General features: G+C 44.2%; 1 protein-coding gene across 10 annotated transcripts in view; it reads right to left on the reverse strand.

Moving 5' to 3' along the window:
* Window positions 1-475: 475 nt before the first annotated feature.
* fgfr3 (fibroblast growth factor receptor 3) overlaps window positions 476-19384 on the reverse strand; it is a 280510-nt gene continuing 261601 nt past the window's right edge. For all 10 annotated transcript variants that reach the window (XM_063047014.1, XM_063047013.1, XM_063047015.1 and 7 more), the window contains 7 exons: window positions 16918-17028; window positions 15673-15863; window positions 11975-12097; window positions 11257-11327; window positions 10695-10832; window positions 9105-9210; window positions 476-3065 (listed from right to left, as the gene is read on the reverse strand). In XM_063047014.1, the coding sequence (XP_062903084.1) occupies window positions 2901-3065; window positions 9105-9210; window positions 10695-10832; window positions 11257-11327; window positions 11975-12097; window positions 15673-15863; window positions 16918-17028 (905 nt within the window). In that variant the 3' untranslated portion in view covers window positions 476-2900. The remainder of the gene's footprint in view (window positions 3066-9104; window positions 9211-10694; window positions 10833-11256; window positions 11328-11974; window positions 12098-15672; window positions 15864-16917; window positions 17029-19384) is intronic.

Consider the following 19384-nt stretch of genomic DNA (forward strand, 5'->3'; position numbering starts at 1 on the left):
ACACTCGATGATTCAGGAATAGCTTCTTCCCCTCTGCCATCCGATTTCGGAATGGACATTGAACACTACCTCACTGCTTATTTTTATTTCCTATTTTTGCACTATTTAGCTATTTAATATACATATACACTTACTGTAGCTTATTTTTTCTATATTTATCATGTATTCATTGTACTGCTGTTGCAGAAATAAATTTCACAACATATGCCAGTGATATTAAACCTAATTCTGATTCAAATCATCTTAAAATTATGCCTTTTCATATTAGTGATTACTACCCTGGGAAGATGGGGTTGGCTGTCCACGCCATCCATGCCCCTTATCATTGGACCTTTGCCCTAATAGATTTGGAAAGTGTAAAATATGATGATTATGGAGTAAATTTGCTGCTTTGCACTCAGCAGCAGCATCATAGGAAACCTAAACACATCAATAACAAGCAAATAGAAGAACAGAAAACAGACATGCTTGCATTTTAAAACAATATCTTTTTATTTAGGTGGAATGGAACAGTTCCATGTTAATATCAAAGCTTTGTAAAGGCAGACAGATATTGTTCAGTGCTAGTTATTTAACTCCAAGACCATCTGTGGTCTCTTACAGGCTTCAGGCAGGCAAATTGGTTTAAAGGGGTTGTTCCTTTTGTTTGGAACTCACCTCTGGCCACCATAGTGTGGAATGAGACAGGCAATGATCCAATCTAACCTTCGAACACCAGCTGACAACCTCAACTATTGCCAGTATTGCTTGACATGATTAGATCTACAGAAAAGGAACTGTTAAATGTTAAGTTCAGTCGAAGCTACTATACGTATATTTTGTAAAAAAAAACCTCAATAAATTAGATATATATCTAAGTTCTTTTTTTGTAAATCATGCACAGATTTCAAATATTGGAAAAGTTTTTTTTATGCATTAGGTACCTGGAATGTACACATCAACAGCGATTGGTAAGAAAATAATGAAGTGTCTTCTCATTGTACAAAAATTACACCACTATAAATCTCCTACGTCTGTATTAAAGAGTTAACAGATAACTTCAATCTATTAAATTAACTTCTCTACTGAATAAGAGCTTGATGGTCCTAAGAAAGATTAAAGGAGACAGACAGAATTTTTAATTGATTTTAATAGGATTCCTGCCTCAATTCTTAATTGCAATTTACCCGTGGAATCCTACTTCAAATCAAACCGGAATTTACTGTAGATTCTGGTTACTTGGTTTTATTTTACTTCACAGGCAACTGCCTGGTACCCAGTTGGCATCTGTTTTTAGCTTTTTTCTGTCTTTAACAAAAAGGGGTTTACCTCGAATTAGTCCTCTGCAAAATTGCACGTTAACATTTCCATTGCACCACGTTAAGTTGTGCTTGTGGCACTAACCTGCATAAAGAGAAGGGAGTGACGCGCAGGTCACTGATACAGGACTGGTGTTAGTGGTTGACTGGCAGTCCTTTCTTGCACAAGCTGTTCTCTGCAAACACCCACAATCATTGCACCCTCTCGTCACAGCATAGCAAAAGTGCCAGCACAACACTGCTCCTCACCTGCACACCTGGTGGTGTCACCAGCACTACTTGGCACCTTGGTGCCAATATACCAGGGGAAGGGGTAAGAAATTTAAAAAAAAACTAAGCCAATGTGCTTTATAATTTTTTTGTGCGATGTGCTACTTCAGTGTGATGCACTCGATTCATGATCTCAAATTGCCCCAGGTGTGACCAGCACCTGAAGATGACCCTGCTTAAGATGTTGTCTCCCACGTATCTCAGCTTTAGGTGACCAAAATCGATCACTGTGCCCTGTTCTGATGGGCACCCAGAGCCCTAGCCACTTTCAAGAGGCCAATATTGTTGGGGCAGCTCCAGGCAAGGCACCATATCCGTACAGCGGGCCCACTGTTACCAATCACAGTCAGCACCCTTGCTCTCTCGTGCCTTCATCAAAGGTAAAGCACAAACCTTCATTTAGTTAAGAAAAGATAATTCTAGAATCTGATTACTAAACAACAGGAAAACAAAATCATTGCAATCTAAGAACAGATAACGTTCACTTTACACAATGTTTGAAAACTTGATTCTAATTACTTCTCCTCATTAACCTTTGTGCCTAATCAATGGGTAATAAATTAAAAATTATAAACATGTAAAACAAAAATTAAGAACCTAGTTTAACTAAAGCTGTGTACAGTAATTAGTAAATAAGCTATATACTTATAAATCTTTTAACCAAAATGATATGTTAAAGTCTATGAACAACTTTACAAATATACAATATGCTGATCTGATTGCAAATAATTATTGGTGTTTGAACTATTTTACCCCTTGTTCACTACACAATGAGTTTCTTTAATAACTTCCAGCTTAATACTGAATATCCTAAACTGCGATGATTTTAGGATTTTGCCTCCTCGTACTTGTAGTTTTGTTTTTTTTTGCTTTTTTCCTAAACAAGCAAATCATAAGTATACAACTGTTTTTTAAACATTATCATACAATATTCATATTTATATATTTACAACTCTTCTGAAATCTGCAGCTTCACACAAATAAAAAGTATTTAAATGCTCTTTTGTAAAGAAAAATAATTGTCTTTTGTCACTTTCCTTTCTTAGCACAACATAGGCACAGAATGGTTCCTTTAGCAGTCACAATGCCAGAGGTCAAAGGTATCACCTCTGGATTTTTTTTTTTTTGCAGAACTTTTCTATTTCGGTTTCTACATTACAAAGTTTCTTCACGCCAAGCAGTTTTGTTTTAGGTGGGCACAGCACTTGAAGATATAAGGCTCAATAATGGTGGGAAGTTAAGTAGGGAACAAGATCCCTGCAGTTGGTTCAGTGTATTTCCTTCAGTGTGTTTTCCATTGTTCAGCACCCTGGAGTCCTGCTTATTCTCATCTCATGTCCTGATGACACCATTACACTGCTGGTGCTTTGGGAGGCAAGGCTCGTCAGGCAGGGCATCATGGGCAAAGACAGAGTCGTCCCCAGAAGAGCAAGTACTGTGTGTGTCTTGGCAGGCTGGGGAATACTGCTCAAAAGGTGCTGACAGGTCAAGGTACTCCTGAAATACAAAGAAGAAGAAAACTGTTATGAACTCCCTGCGCCACGGACCGCGGTCACATCTGCGGTAAGCACGTCGCATTGACGTGGATTGGTCTCTTGCCTTTGAGTTAGGAGACTTGACAATTCCAGTTCTGCTGCTGAGGCCTGGGGTTGATAGAGCAGCACGTTACTGAGGTGGGAAATAAAGAACCTGCTGGTGGATCTCAGCGGTCGAGCAGCACGCGTGGGAGAAAGGAGGCGTCATCCTGACGTAGGGTATCAACGCTAAATGTTGACAATTCCCTCCACAGGTGCTGCCTGACACCCCCAGTTCCTACAACAGATTGTTTGTTGCTCCAGATTCCAGCGTCTGCATTCATCAAACGTATTCACTTTAAAATGCCCGCCATCTCCCTTGCAACCCCTGTTCAGCTTCCCTCGGCCCTCATCCAACAGGAATGATGTGGAAGCTTTCGGGAGGGTGCAGAGGAGATTTACCAGGATGCTGTCTGGACTCGAGGGCATATCTGATCAGGAAAGATCGAGCAAGCGAAGGAGGATGAGGGGTGATTTGATAGAGGTGTACAGGATGATACGAGGCCCAGACAGAGTGAACAGCCAGCACCTTTTTCCTCAGGGTGTCAATGGCTAACATGGTGGACATACTTTTAAGGTGATTGAAGATAAGTATAGGAGGGATGTCAGGGGCGAGTTTTTATACAGAGAGACACGCTGCCGGGGGTGGAGGTAACGGCAGATACATTAAGAACATTTAAGAGACTTTTAGATAGGCCTATGGATGAAAGAAAAATGGATGTTTATGTGTTAAGTTAGATTGTTCTTGGAGTAGATTAAAAGGGCATCACAACATCAGCGCGAAAGGACCTGTACTGTTTTATGTTCTATGATAGGCTTGTAATGAGACTGCTATCCCTATCTATTATGTTGAGGGCTTAAATCACTAAAATATAGGCACTATACAGTCAAATTACAAGCCCCCTATCATTTAATATCTCAAGGAATGACAGACCTGCATTTTCTCTTTTCAATTTAGGCACACCGATATAATTCTTACCCGTATTTGATAAATGATAGCAATTATCGGAGCCTTTCTCCACCACATATAGCAAGCGTACCTTGTGACAATACCCCACACTGCCCATTCAGTGGGATCAGTAAAAGATTTTCCACATACTGCAGTGACAATGATTTGCATTGTATAAAATCAGGAAATTGCTTTTTTTGTACATAAACCTGAAGCAAATCCCCCAAGGTAACCACTTATTTTCCAAATTATAGCAATTAATGGATTCCTTATGAGAACCATAATGTTAAAGAGTTAAGTGTGCTGACTACAGTTCTCACATTTTATTGCCAAGTGTACAATCGCCTCCCCAGCCCTCCCCCCCCCATGTCACATGATAGGGGGCCAGTCGAGCAAGGACACCATAAAAAGACGTCAGCGCTGATCACAAATGGAGCGATCACTACTTTTTTTTTCTTCCCAGGCCATAAGATCAGAGCAAAAATCTGACCGCCTTTAAGCTCCAACTTGGCAACATTCTATCTCAGTTTCTGAGGTCACGGGTTAACTATCCAGTAAGGGCAGGTTATTGGGCAGGAGGGACACTGCATAAATCCTGGTGATAATGTTTTATGATCGCTAGCTGGAGATTTGGTACTGTCGATCATTTTCAATAATTATCTGTCAAGTATTTGAGCAGCACACTAAATCAGCTGGGCCTGTTGAATGCCCCTCTGTGTGTGTATTTGAAACATTTTTTTAAAGTAAGATTAAACAATGTGCATAGTGTATCCAAGTGAAAGACTGTGCACAGATTTAAAACAGTTACAAGTGTCAGAAATCAGTAAGTGCAAAAGCAGATCTGTGCAGCCAGACCCGAGGGTGGCTCTGAATTTATTACCAAAGCACGTACTGTATGTGTCACCATATACAACCCTGAGATTTGTTTTCTTACGAGCATACTAGCAACCAATATGCAAAAGACAACAAACTATGCAACTACAAAAGAGGAAATGAAATATGACCAAATAAAAAAACCAATAAATATTGAGAACATGAGATAAGGAGTCATTGAAAGTGAGTCCATTGGTTGTGGGAACAGTTCAGTGAAGCTGAATGAAGTTATCATCAGGAGCCTGATAGTTGAAGGGTAATACCTGGTCCTGAGCTTGATGGTGTGAGTGCTGAGACTCCTGTACCACCTTCCTGATGGCAGCAATGAGAAGAGAGCATAGCCTGGGTGGTGGGGGTCCCTGATGATGGACGCTGCTTTCCTGTGACAGTGCTCCATGTAAACGTGCCTAACAGTGGGGTGGGCTTTACCTGTAATTGACTGCCCGGTTACAGGACCAACAAGCACACACTGCACAATTTCACCCATGTGACCAATTAATCTACTAACCCGTATGTCTTGGGAATGTGGGAAGAAACCGGAGCACCTGGAGGAAACCCAAGTGGTCACAGGGAGAAAGGGCAAACTCCTGTCAGCAGCGGGAACGTCACTGGCAATGTAATAGCGCTAACCACTCCGCTACCTTACAGTCAGCAGCGGGAACGTCACTGGCGATGCGACAGCGCTAACCACTCCGCTACCTTACAGTCAGTAGCGGGAATGTCACTGGCGATCCGACAGTGCTAACCACTCCGCTACCGCGCCACCCCGAAGAGGGAGGACATGGCTGTTTTGACTCCTTCTCTGGAACCCAGTAAACTGAGTTCAATAGCAAGTCAGAGACTGGGAATCCTGCAGGGACCATCGAACACACACTTCCCAAAGCCATTCCACCATCCAAAACACACTTATCAAAAGTGTTCTACCATCTATAAACCAAGTCTGGAGCATGGTGGAATAGTCTCCATTGCCTGAGTGTTTGCAGCTTACACGAAAGGCAACTCCACTGAGGATAAAGCAGCTGACTTGACTGACCCCTTATCAACCACCCTAAGCATCCATTCGTTCCACCAATAGTGCAGAGGAACTACATTGTACACCATCTACAATGGGAAGCAGGTACGTGGCAGCACCACCATCTCTCTTCCAATCACCTAGCATCCTGATTTGAGATTACATCTATCCTGATTCGAGATTACTGTGGGGCTACCTTCACCAGAAGGACTGCAGTAGTTCTGAAAAGTGGCTTTTGTCTCTACAAGGGCAATCGTGGAAGAGGCATAAATGCAGGCCTTTCCAGCCATGTCCAGATCTCAATAAAATGGGTGCTGTCCTGGGCCTTTTAACCCAATCAGTATTCACCCACAGGCAGCACCCTCCCCTTTACTTCTGAGTAGCCGCGGGTGTTTCCAAAAATATTTGCTCTTGTAACAAAATTGTACTTAGACTCTGTGGCAATTTCTGACAGGCCATCAGATACAATTATACGTAAAGTTCTGAACAACATGCAGGCCAGATCAGTTTACTGGGGTGGTGACACGATGTGTGAAAGCAATGCAGTTCTCATCTGAACTGCAAGAAAAGTGCGAGTACTGGTTTGATGGCTGCTTCCCCCCCTGCCGCCACCCCGTTCCTGCACCATATTTTCTGGTCTGGGTGCTATTGGACTCCGGGGGTCAGTCTGCAGACGTCTCCATGCAGAGAAAAGGTCACCAGACGTTGATGGTAGCCTCCCTCCTGACGTTTCACTGAGATCATCTGGCGTGCAGCTGGGCTGAGTATGTCTGGTTGGCTCGGATTCGATACGCGGGGCCTACTGAGTCGGTCGGCCCTGCTGGAAGTGTGGGAGCTTGACACAGAAGCATCCCAACTTTGTCCATGCTATTCTTTGGCCTTAACAGTCAGATACTGATTGCAACGTTTCAACTGTAAACCCGACCCCGTCTTCCTCGGGCACAGGTTAGTCAAACGTTGCAGTCGGTATCTGTTAAGGTCAAAGAACAGCATGGATAGATCTGATAACCAGTCAGTCACAAAGCTTCCGCATCCTGCCTTCGACCAGTGTCCTGGGCTGGAAGTGCATCCATGGACGGTGGGAGGGGGACGTGTGCAGGGTAAAGAGTCAGGGTGGGAGGGGGACGTGTGCAGGGTTAAAGAGTCAGGGTGGGGTTGACCTCAGCTGTGAGGTAGGGGGGTGAGGCCGGTTTCGGGCTCAGCTGTGACTCCCTCACTGACCTGACACAGCTGATCAAATGCTGCCTTGACTGGGATGGCATCAGGACTGGAGGGGCTGGGGTAAAACTAGAGGCTAGGTAATAGTCCCTGGAACTCAGTAGGCCAAGGGGTGTCCTGAGAATCGAAAAAACAAACAGGCAAAATCTTAATATTAGTTCCAGGGTTGATGCCAGGGAGCACCGATTCTAACAGAGAGAAACAAGTCTGACACAAGGGCTGAGGAATTCTGGAGGGGGTTGAGGGAGGATGGGGGTGTGGTTGGCCATCAGTACCGACCTTTAAGACACTCTGATGGGTGAATGGGGCCTTGTGCTGGTTTGGATGCAGGCAGGGTATTGGACGCTAATAGGCCAAGGAGCGTGTTGGAATTACCAGAACGGGGGATGAATTCACCAAAGAAAGCCGAGCCTAGTTGTTTCAACTGCATTTCGTTTCCAGGTCAGCTAATCACCTCAAGCATTACAGGCCCTACAGCCCACAATATTGTGGTGACCTTCTAACCTCCTCTAAGGCTAATCTAACCCTTCCCTCCTACATAGCCCTCCATTTTCCTTTCATCCATGTGCCTATCTAAGAGTTTCTTAAATGCCCCTAAAGTAGCTGCCTCTACCACCAGCCCTGCCAGGGTGTTCCATTCACCCCCTACACTCTGTGTAAAGGAGTTATCTCTGATATTCCCCCCTGTACTTTCCTCCAATCACCTTAAAATTATGCTCCCTTGCATTAGCCATTTTCACCCTGGGGAAAAGTCTCTGACTGTCCACTTGATCGCTGTCTCTCATCACCTTGTACATTCCATCAAGTCACCTCTCGCCCTCCTTCACTGCAAAGAGGGGCTGAAGCTGAAATAGACTTCTGCTTGGCAAAGGTGCTCCGGACTCCTGAATCCAGGCAGCCAGAAAGGCCGAAGGTCTAAATAAGTGAAATAAAGAACCTGAGTTGGTTGAATACTCTACTCCAGGAGTTCCAAAACTGGGGTTAGTGGTAGGGGTCCAAGGCATAAAAAAGGTTGGGATCCCCCGGATCTACTCCCCATCCTGCTGTCAGGTTCTGGGACCTAACTAGCAGATGTGAAGCCACGAACCAAACTGGAAGTCAACAGCCTGAGAGAAGGAATGACAACAAAACCAGACAGGAAGCAGAGGAGAAATTTTAATGCAGTCCTTTCACTGAAGGACCCAAACTGACCTCATGAGACAGAGTGGAGATGGTCTGAAAGGCTAAGAGAGTTGCTTCAGAGACACACAGGTACAGGAGTCAGCCTCTCAACTACTCAAGCTTGCTCTGCTGTTAACTCGTAACTTGATGTGTCAAAAAATTCCAACGCGTTTGACCCCGCAAAAGCTTGAGTATCTTAAAACAGAAGCTACTGTTAAAGGGGCTTTATGAAAAAAAAACTCCACAGTTTCAGATCTTTACATCGGAGGGTAAAGGTGGAACAATATAATTTGGGGGTCATAATCTGAAAGGTTTGGATAGACTGGGGAGGAGTTCTCGGTTGAGAGGAGGCTACAGGAAATGGAGAGGTGAGACCACAGAAAACTAGGATACATCTACAGTTGATGCCAAAGTGGGTCAGTGACAACAAGGTGATGGGTGAATGGGACTTGGTGTGAGTTAGGACACAGGCAGAGAGTTGAATGAGTGCAAGCTCACAGAGGGCAGAGGGAAGACGAGGAAGATTGCAGTGGAATCACTAGATTTTGAGATCAATTGTCCAACTGTGAAAAAAACGTGGCTATTTCAACAGTTGAAAGCTAATGAGTGTACAATACTCTAAAACTTGAGAGGTCTGAGTCAGAATCTACAAAAGATATTGTAATGCCGTTGAAGAACAGTAAATGCCTTCCCTAAACTTCACGTTAATTAGTGTCCCCTCCCTTTCAGTTCCTTTTCGGTTAACTGACCTCAGTTGATGTCACTGTCAGGACCCTGTCGAGATCCTCGACCAGTTGTTTGAACGTTGGCCTCTGTGATGGGATTGCATGCCAGCATTCTCTCATGATCATATACCTAGGGTAAAAGTCACAGAACATTGATTAAAGCAATGGCAACAATTATCTTCGTTACCCTATAAGCAATTGGCCATTTTTGCAGGGGAAGAAAGCAACGCGAGGGAGACTGGAAGATGCAGAACAGCAGTGCAATACACAACCACAACAGAGCCAATATACCACAGCAAAGGGATCCAGTGCACGAGACCAGATGCAGAGCAGCACAATCCAGTGCACCGCTGAGAGGCCCCAAGATCACCATTAAATTTTTCACATTCCATCAGTGCAAAGCCCTGCTACCCTAACCCATGGAGTGGTTCTGTAACTGCAGCGTATTTCACCACCCATCTCTCAACATGTGACTGAGGATTGTACATCCCCAATAATCCCATCAAATCAGGAAGTCAAGCATGAAAGCAGTTAATGGGTTATCCTCTCAGTGGCCATTTTGTTAGGTACACCTGTACACTTACTCATTGATGCAAATATCTAATCAGCCAATCATGTGGCAGCAGCTAATGCATAAAGGCAACACAGACTTGTCAAGAGCCTCGTTTGTTGTTCAGACCAAACATCAGAATGGGGAAGAAATATGACCTAAGTGACTTCGACCGTGAAATGATTGTTTGTGCCAGATGGGGTGGATTGAGTATATCAGACACTGCTGATCTCCTGGGGTTTTCGCACACAGCAGTCTCTAGAGCGTACAGAGAATGGTGTGAAAAACAAAAAAACAACACCCAGTGGGCAGCAGTTCTGTGGGTGAAAACACCTTGTTAATGAGACAGCCCAGAGGAGAATGGCCAGACTAGTTCAAGCTGACAGGAAGGCGACAGTAACTCAAATAACCACACGTTACAACAGCAGTGTGCAGAAAAGCATCTCTGAGCATACAACATGTTGAACCTTGAACTGGATGGGCCACAACAGCAGAAGTCCATGAACATACACTCAGTGGCCACTTTATTCTGTGCAGAGGCTATGTAATATCGTGGCCAGTGAGTGTAGATAAGTACAAGATACAACTTACTTTCCAGAAATGTTTAGATACAGCAACTGAAGGTAACGTTGTGATATGAGTCTCCATTTAACACACTGGAGCAGTGTTTCCCCGGAGGGATAATAATGTGACACCAAACGATACAAGATCTTAGCACAGTTGTCCAAAATCTTTTTAAAATGAACACAGCACATAATGAACGAACCAATACCAGTATCCATTCTGGGACATTAGGTGTTTAAGCTCTGGACAGATAGTTACAGAGTGAGGGAAAGCTGTTCTGCTTTCCAATGAGCAATAGCTTGTAGGAAGGAAGGGTAAATCCTGCGACGTTCGAGGTCTACAGGGTAGAAATTATTGTGTGACTTTAAACAAAAAGAACTGAGTGTGAAGCCCAAATGACACCAGCCACGAGTGCCAGCTGTGCTGTAAACGCCAGGCTGTCTTGGCCGACGCTGGAGAACGAGGTGAAGAGTGGGCACGTCACGCCAGGTATTGCTTACAGCTCATGGGTGCAGTTGGCAGGCTTGTCCATTCGATGGCCTTCTTTCAGCAGTTTGAAGAGCTCTTCCACTGGGATGCCGGGGTAGGGCGATCCACCCAGAGTAAAAATCTCCCACAACAGGACTCCGTACGACCAGCTGTGAAGCAGAAGAATAAAAACCTAATTCACTGAAGCCGTTTTAGAACCGCCCCATTCTCTGGGTGCTGCCACCCGTGTCTAACATAGTTATCACTGGTGTGACTTAATTGAATAAGCCCCCTTTTTCCTTCCAACTTGAAGTACGGTGCTGATCCCTTCAATCACAGCAAATATCAGCAGAGGCCAGCGATGGAATTAAAATGATCAGTTAATCAGATAGCTGACAGAGCGTTTATAATATGTCAGCTATTCTGCCAAGCCTCTGGAGCAGAACTAATGACGTTTTCTCTCTCTACGCTCACTTTCCCTGCCCTGGGAAGCTTGGAAGTGAGTCAGAGCTCCTCTGTAGCTAGCTCTCCTTTACAATATCAGTATTTGGCAGAGTTTTGGTTGAAAGCCGCAATGTTACGTATCGTACTTACACATCACTCTGGTGGGTGTAAACTCTATCGAACAAGGCCTCTGGAGCCATCCACTTCACTGGCAGCCTACCCTGTGGTCAGACAGGAGGGGGATTTTTATTTCATATTCATCTCTTTCAAATACCGGTCCCGATGACCATTGAGCCATCACACAAGACGAGGCCATTTGGCCCATCGCTTCTGTACCCCACAGCCCACCCACCCACCCGCCCACCCTCTCCTCATCATCTGTCCACCTCCCGCATGTGCTTTGCTGACTTCTCCCGAAATGCGGCTGGTCTGAACACCCGAAACACAACTTGGTGCAGTGAGTTCCATGTCCTTTTCGAACTAATTACTGTCTATATCAGTGGACCACAGTTTGGGACCAGAATACAAGTGGGAACCCTTTCTCTGAACCCCGCATTATTTGGAAGATCCTTAGCCGGACACTTGATCGTTTTTTTTTGCAAGAGAAAAGAGCTCTGGTTGATTCACTCATTTCTGCCTGTGGGCTGCTCAGTCTTTGCCGGGAGTGGATATTGAGGATCTTCTGGGCACGCCATGTACAGAGGCGCTGCCCCTGGTTTGTGTGCACGCTAATCACAGCCCACGTCCAAAAGCAAGTGACTGGAGTTTGGACTGAAGGCCCCCCACACCCCACCCCGGATGCTGCTCGCATTCCCGGCTCGGTCACCGCGGCCTCCTGGCCGCCTGAATACGCTGTGCAGACACTTACGTTCGTTGTTTTCTTGTAGTAGTCGATGTTGTGCACATCCCTGGCGAGGCCGAAGTCGGCAATCTTCATCACATTGTCCTCTGTCACTAGCACATTTCTAGCTGCCAGGTCCCGATGGATGCACTAACCAGGTAAAAAGCCAAAGAGGGCAATTAAACAGCTGGCCAGAGTAAACAAAGCAAAGACAGACACACTCTACTCTTATCCAATTGTTATTCCAAATAACATCCTGACAAATAATGTGACAGCGATCATTAATATTCTACTACACTGGCACTGAAACCACTCCCATTTGTCAAAAGGTATGGCAACTAGTAAAAGCTCATGGTGTAGGAGGTAACGTATTGGTGTAGAGTCTGGTTCATGGTGTAGGAGGTAACACTGGTGTAGGGTCTGGCTCATGGTGTAGAGTCTGGCTCACAGTGTAGGAGATAACATACTGGTGTGGGGTCTGGCTAACAAGAAATAGAGGGGACATAAATTCTGATTGGCAAGGGACAGCAAGTGGTACACCACAGGGACTGGTGTTGGGGCCTGGTGTTTTTACACCACAGGGTCTGGTGTTGGGGCCTCGTGTTTTTACCGTTTGTGAAGGCATCAGAAGTACGGTTGCTAAATTTGGGGATGATGCAAAGTTGTGACGAGGATATGAGGTTGCAAAGGGATAAAGAAAGATTTGGAGAGTGGGCAGCTATCCGGTAACTGGAGTGGGATGTGAGAAGATGTGAAAATGTGCTTTTCGGTAGCAACAAGACAAAAGAAGCATATCATCCAAATGGTGAGAGATTGCAGAGCACTGGGATTTAGCGGGACCTGGGTGTCCAAGGTTGACTCATGGTCTAGGACTGTCTCCCAGCAACACTACTGGCAAAGAATAACACAGGAGAGGCCCTATCTATTGAACATTATGCCTTTATAGAGATGATGTGGGGAAGTCTAGGACCAGAAGGCACAACCTCAGAATAGAAGGATATCCATTTAGAGCAAAGATAAGGAGGAATTTCTTTAGCCAGAGGTGGTGAATCGGTGGAATTCATTGCAACAGATGGCTGTGGAGGCCTAGACATGGTCTTTCTTTGGGGGCTTTGCTATTGTTTGCTGGTGTGTGAGGGCACTGAGGCTTCCTGATATTTTGCTGCTGCTCTCACGTGGGAGGGGGAGAGGGGGCTTTGGGGTTCTTTTTTTCTGTAATTTATTTTTTATCGAATTTCATCTTCAAACATTTCCATAAGATGTATTTCAGATACTGTACATATATATCATATAATCATATTTGTCACAAATCTCCACATAATATTTATCTGAAGTATACTCTTATAGAAAGAAGAGGAAAGAAAGAACAATTGAAAGAAGAAAACTACGTACAGAGTAGGGAGTGATTTTTTTAAACAACATATCCATTGATTGTGAGAATAAAATCAGGCCTATAAGATGTTATGTAGTCAAACCATTTTTTCTAGTATAAATAAAATTGTTCCAACTTATGATTAACAGATGTTGTTATCTTCTCCATTTTGTAAATGTCCATTGTAATTTCCCTCCATACATTTAAAATTGGGCTCTCCTGAGATGACCATTTCCTGGTAAGGGTCTTTTTACCAGCCACCAGCAGTACATTCATTAAATATTTATATTTATCTCTTTTCAACCATTCTTGAGGTATACACCCAAAATATATGGTCTTACTATTTATCTGTTAGTATATCATTGAAATTTGCAGAATATAACTTAATCGATCTACTCCCTGACCAAATAAGAATCAAGAAAAGTGAATAACAAAAGGAAAGGTAAGGAAGGTGTGGTTCCAAGGCTGGGGTCTCTAGATGACCCTGGGTTGGGCTAGAAGAAAAGTCTAGCTGTGGGGGATAGTCCCTCCTACCTGTGGGTTGAGGACCCCGCTGCAGTACCTATAAAAGTAGGTTAAAAAAAAAACTATGTCCATTACACAGAGATGATTTCCCTGTGTATTCCTCCCATGTATATATTCTCATTTAGGTGGGGAAAAAGGAATGAATAAATTAATTGGCTTTGGGGTTCTAATGTTTCTCTGTCATTTATTCTCTGGGGTTCTCTTCTGTTTTTGTGGATGTCAACAAAGGGTAAGAATTTCAGGTTGTAAACTGTATGCATCCTCTGATAATAAATGGAACCATATTTAAAGAGGAGGTTAATAGGTTTTGGATTAGTCATATAAGATGTTATGCAGTAGTAGGTCAGTAGTAGGTAAGTTATTGGAGGGAGTACTAAGAGACAGAATCTACAAGCATTTGGATAGACAGGGGCTTATTAGGGAGAGTCAACATGGCTTTGTGCGTGGTAGGTCATGTTTGACTAATCTGTTGGAGTTTTTCGAGGAGGTTACCAGGAAAGTGGATGAAGCGAAGGCAGTGGATATTGTCTACATGGACTTCAGTAAGGCCTTTGACAAGGTCCCGCATGGGAGGTTAGTTAGGAAAATTCAGTCGCTAGGTATACATGGAGAGGTGGTAAATTGGATTAGACATTGGCTCAATGGAAGAAGCCAGAGAGTGGTGGTAGAGAATTGCTTCTCTGAGTGGAGGCCTGTGACTAGTGGTGTGCCACAGGGATCAGTGCTGGGTCCATTGTTATTTGTCATCTATATCAATGATCTGGATGATAATGTGGTAAATTGGATCAGCAAGTTTGCTGATGATACAAAGATTGGAGGTGTAGTAGACAGTGAGGAAGGTTTTCAGAGCCAGCAGAGGGACTTGGACCATCTGGAAAAATGGGCTGAAAAATAGCAGATGGAGTTTAATAAGTGTGAGGTATTGCACGTTGGAAGGACAAACCAATGTAGAACATACAGGGTTAATGGTAAGGCACTGAGGAGTGCAGTGGAACAGAGGGATCTGGGAATACAGATACAAAATCCCCTAAAAGTGTTGTCACAGGTAGATAGGGTCGTAAAGAGAGCTTTTGGTACATTGGCCTTTATTAATCGAAGTATTGAGTATGAGAGCTGGAATGTTATGATGAGGTTGTATAAGGCATTGGTGAGGCCGAATCTGGAGTATTGTGTTCAGTTCTGGTCACCAAATTACAGGAAGGATATAAATAAGGTTGAAAGAGTGCAGAGAAGGTTTACAAGGATATTGCCGGGACTTGAGAAACTCAGTTACGGAGAAAGGTTGAATAGGTTAGGACTTTATTCCCTGGAGTGTAGAAGAATGAGGGGAGATTTGATCGAGGTATATAAAATTATGATGGGTATAGATAGAGTGACTGCAAGCAGGCTTTTTCCACTGAGGCAAGGGGAGAAAAAAACCAGAGGACATGGGTTAAGGGTGAGGGGGGAAAAGTTTAAAGGGAACATTATGGGGGACTTCTTCACACAGAGAGTGGTGGGAGTATGGAATGAGCTGCCAGACGAGGTGGTAAATGCGGGTTCTTTTTTAACATTTAAGAATAAATTGGACAGGTGCATGGATGGGAGATGTATGGAGGGATATGGTCCGTGTGCAGGTCAGTGGGACTAGGCAGAAAATGGTTTGGCACAGCCAAGAAGGGCCAAAGGGCCTGTTTCTGTGCTGTAGTTTCTATAGTCAGGGTGTCAAAGGTTACGGGGAGCAGGCAAGAGAATGGGGTTGAGAGGCATCGTAATAGAATGGTGGAGCAGATTCAATGGACTGAATGGCCTAATTCTGCTCCTGTGTCTTATGGTCTTAGCTGTTCACCTTTTGAGAAGCCAGATATTCCATCCCACGAGCAACCTGGTAGGCGCAGGAGACCAGGTCCTTGAACGTTAACTGCTCATCGGGCACCTTGCAGGTGTCAAAGGAGTAATCCATGCCAGGGGGCCTTCGTGCTTTGAGGTACTCTCGCAGGTTCCCCTTTGACGCAAACTCGACTATGACATAGAGGGGGCCTGGATGGGAAGACAAGGCAACAAACTTACTGCAAGCGTTATGCTGGAACACGTGGCGACACTTGTGCATCCTTAGTTTGTGTTGGTTGTTAATACAAATGATGCATTTTGCTGTACGTTTCGATTTGCATCTGATAAACAAATGAATCTGAATCCGTGAACGTGGGTTGATGGAGTAATCAGCGCTTCGCAAGCTCTGAAACACGTTGTCCCTTGGTGAGATGAGATCCAACTGGGATTCCTGTTCTCATTAAGAGGAATAATGGAGGAGAGGGGGAATTGGGAATACAGATCCATAATTCCTTGAAAGTGGCTTCACAGGTAGAAAGGGTTGTAAAGAAAGCATTAGGCACACTAGTTAGAACTTTATTGACTACAGAGCGTAGGAGGATGAGGGGAGATTTGATAGAAGTATCCAAAATTGTGAAGAGTGGAGGGAAGGTAAATGTAAGCAGGCTTTTAGCACTGAGGTTGGGTGACACATTACGGGTTAAGGGTGAAAGGTGAAATGTTTAAGGGGAACTTGAGGGGGATCTCTTCAGAGTGAGAGTGTGGAACGAGCTGCCAGTGGAAGTAGTGGATGTGGGTTGATTTTCAACATTTAAGAGAAATTTGGATGGGTACATGGATGGGAGGGGTAAGGAGGGCTATGGTTTGGGTGCAGATTGATGGGACGAGGCAGAATAATAGTTCAGCATGGACAGGTAGGTCAACGGGCCTGTTTCTGTGCTGTAGTGTGGTGTTCTAGTGCAAGTGAATACCTGGGGTGAATGGTAGAAAGAAAAAGATAAGCAAACTGCAACTTCTGGTGCACATGCCTGACACACTGTTGTTTGTCCAGCACCAGATTAACAGCTTCTGCCAGGAGATGGGGACCCAGAGTATGAGAAACTAGGACGTGAATAGTCGGGCAGCGGCGGGGTGTTAGGGGATTGGGGTGCAGGTTGCTGTTGTGAGGTGATTGGGGTACTTTGATGAGGATATTGGAGATGAGTGCGCGTACATTTACTGAGACCTGGATTGAAAATATCCACCCCCCACCCTTCAGACTCACCATCCTGTGTACAGGCCCCCAGTAAATTAATAATATTTTTATGTTTTCCAATCATCTTCATCATTTCCATTTCCGACACCAGGTCAGACAGGTCTTTGTCAGTAGCATCGTCTGCAAGGACAGAAAAGGGTATGAAGTGACTAAATACACAGAGAGGCTTGTTACTGAACTCAGGCACATGCAGGTTACAGGCACCAGCTCCCCACGAACTCCACCAACACCACCAGGTTTACCCCCTTCTCCCACATTACCACTCGGTCCCAATCCTGGGAACCCTACCGAACAGCACTGTCGGGACCTTCCCCAGAGGGACACAGTGGTTCAAGAAGGCCACTCACCACTACATTTCCAATTTACAGTTAGGGACGGGATAAATTCTAGCCTCGTCATTTAAATGAAGTTAAGTGGAATATGATGTAGTTTGTGAAATATCTTATAGCAGCCTACGGAAATTAACTCAATGTGATACCAAAAGATCGGCATCAGCAAATTGCATCTGTCTCTATTTTCAGCCCTAATCCAACAGACTTAAATAAGCTAACAATTACTGTTAGAACACACGACGTAGGAACAGAATTAGGGCATCCAGCCCATCGAGTCTGCTCTGTCATTCCATCATGGTTGATTTATTAACCTATTCTCCTGGCTTCCTCTCGTAACCACTGACGCCCTTACTACCAAGAGCCTATCAACCTCTGCTTTAAGTGTACCCGATGACTTAGCAATGAATCCTACAAGTTCACCACCATCTGGCTAAAGACATTTCCTCTCATCTCTGTTCCTTGTATTCAGAGGTTGATTTCCCCACTGCCCATGTTTGACGGTGTAGAATCTCAACAGTGATTAAACTTGCAAACACTAAACAAAACGTTGCACAGTTGAAGGAATGTAAATGGTGATGTCAATATTTCCCATATCAGTCACGAAGTACTTGTAGCTTCTGACAGCAGATGGCAGTGTGGAATGACTTTCTGGAGTGGCTGCCCCACTGTCAGAATTAATCAATGCATTGCAGCTAAGTTCATGGATCCTTTACTATGGAACGTACAAAATATTTGGATTAAATTAAAGGATATAATGTTATATATATATTTCTTCTTGTAATTTATAGATATTTAAATTATGTATTGCATTGTGCTTCTGCTGCAAAACAACAAGTTTCACGACATATGCCAGTGATATTAAACCTGAGTGGGTTGAGATAATGTTTAAAAAGCCCCTTAAAGCTTTGCTTTTCCACATATCATCAGATGCAGCCCATACCCAGCTCCACTCTTTTATGTTTTAAGCAGACTGCTGCTCCGACAATGACTCCGATCGGGTCGCCAGTAACAGAACCACATGGTGGATTCAGGATTGAATCCCTGTTTAACGGAATACAGCTAGCCCATTACAGGAAAAGCCTTCCCCACCACCGAGCACATCCACAAGACAACAGCGTCCATCAGCAAGGACCCTCGTCGTCTCTTCTCCCTGCTCTCTTCAGGCACAGAAGTCTCAAGTCACACACTACCAGGTCCAGGAACAGTTATTACCCTTGAAACATCAGGCCCCTGAGCCAGTGTGGATGACTTCACTCACCTCAACTCTGAACTGATTCCACAAACTGTGGACTCACTTTCAAGGACTCTACAACTCATATTCTCAGTATTATTTTGTTCATTTATTTATTGATTGTACTTGCACAGCTTGTCTTCTTTTGCACATTGGGCCATCTTTGCTTGTGTGGAGTTTTCCACTGATTCCATTGTGGTTTTTTGTACCTACTGTGTATGCCCGCATGAAAATGAATCTCGGGGTAGTGTACGGAGACGTATATGTACTTGGATAATAAATCTACTTTGAACTTTGAAGTTTTTAAACTTTGCTTCTTTCAGTTCCTAAGGGTGTGCCTATTCCAAATTAGGAAAGCTGAAGTACTATAGTTCCGAGGCTCTTAAACACAGTAATGAGTTACCTTCAGAGGTCAGGCAATTATAGAGAGAGGAAAACACGGTATTCACTTTAGGTCAGTGACTCTTCTACAGAGTTCCTGGCAATGCTGGACTTGTTTCTCTCTCCACACAAAGCCTGACCCACTAAGTATTCCCACCATTCTCAACTCCAATCTCAGATTTCCAGTAGCTGCAGTATTTCACTTTACAATGGCCTTCCACATGCAGCACGGTCGCAGAATGCTTTACGATACCAATGACCTGGGATCAATCCACGTCGCTGTCTGTAAGGGGTTTGTACGTTCTCCCCGTGACCACGTGGGTTTCCTCCGGTTTCCTCTCTCAGCCCAAGATATACCGGTTGGTTGGTTAAATTGGTCATTGTAAATTTCCCGTGCTTAGGCTCGGGTTAAACCGGGGTTTGCTGGGCAGCATGACTCAAAAGGGCCGGAAGGGCCTATTCCGTGCTGTATCTCAATAATTAATAAATAAATAAATAAATGCCAAATAGTCCAATGACCAAAGGCTTAAAA

Source organism: Mobula hypostoma, chromosome 4 (assembly GCF_963921235.1).
Source record: "Mobula hypostoma chromosome 4, sMobHyp1.1, whole genome shotgun sequence".
Classification (NCBI taxonomy): Eukaryota; Metazoa; Chordata; class Chondrichthyes; order Myliobatiformes; family Myliobatidae; genus Mobula; species Mobula hypostoma.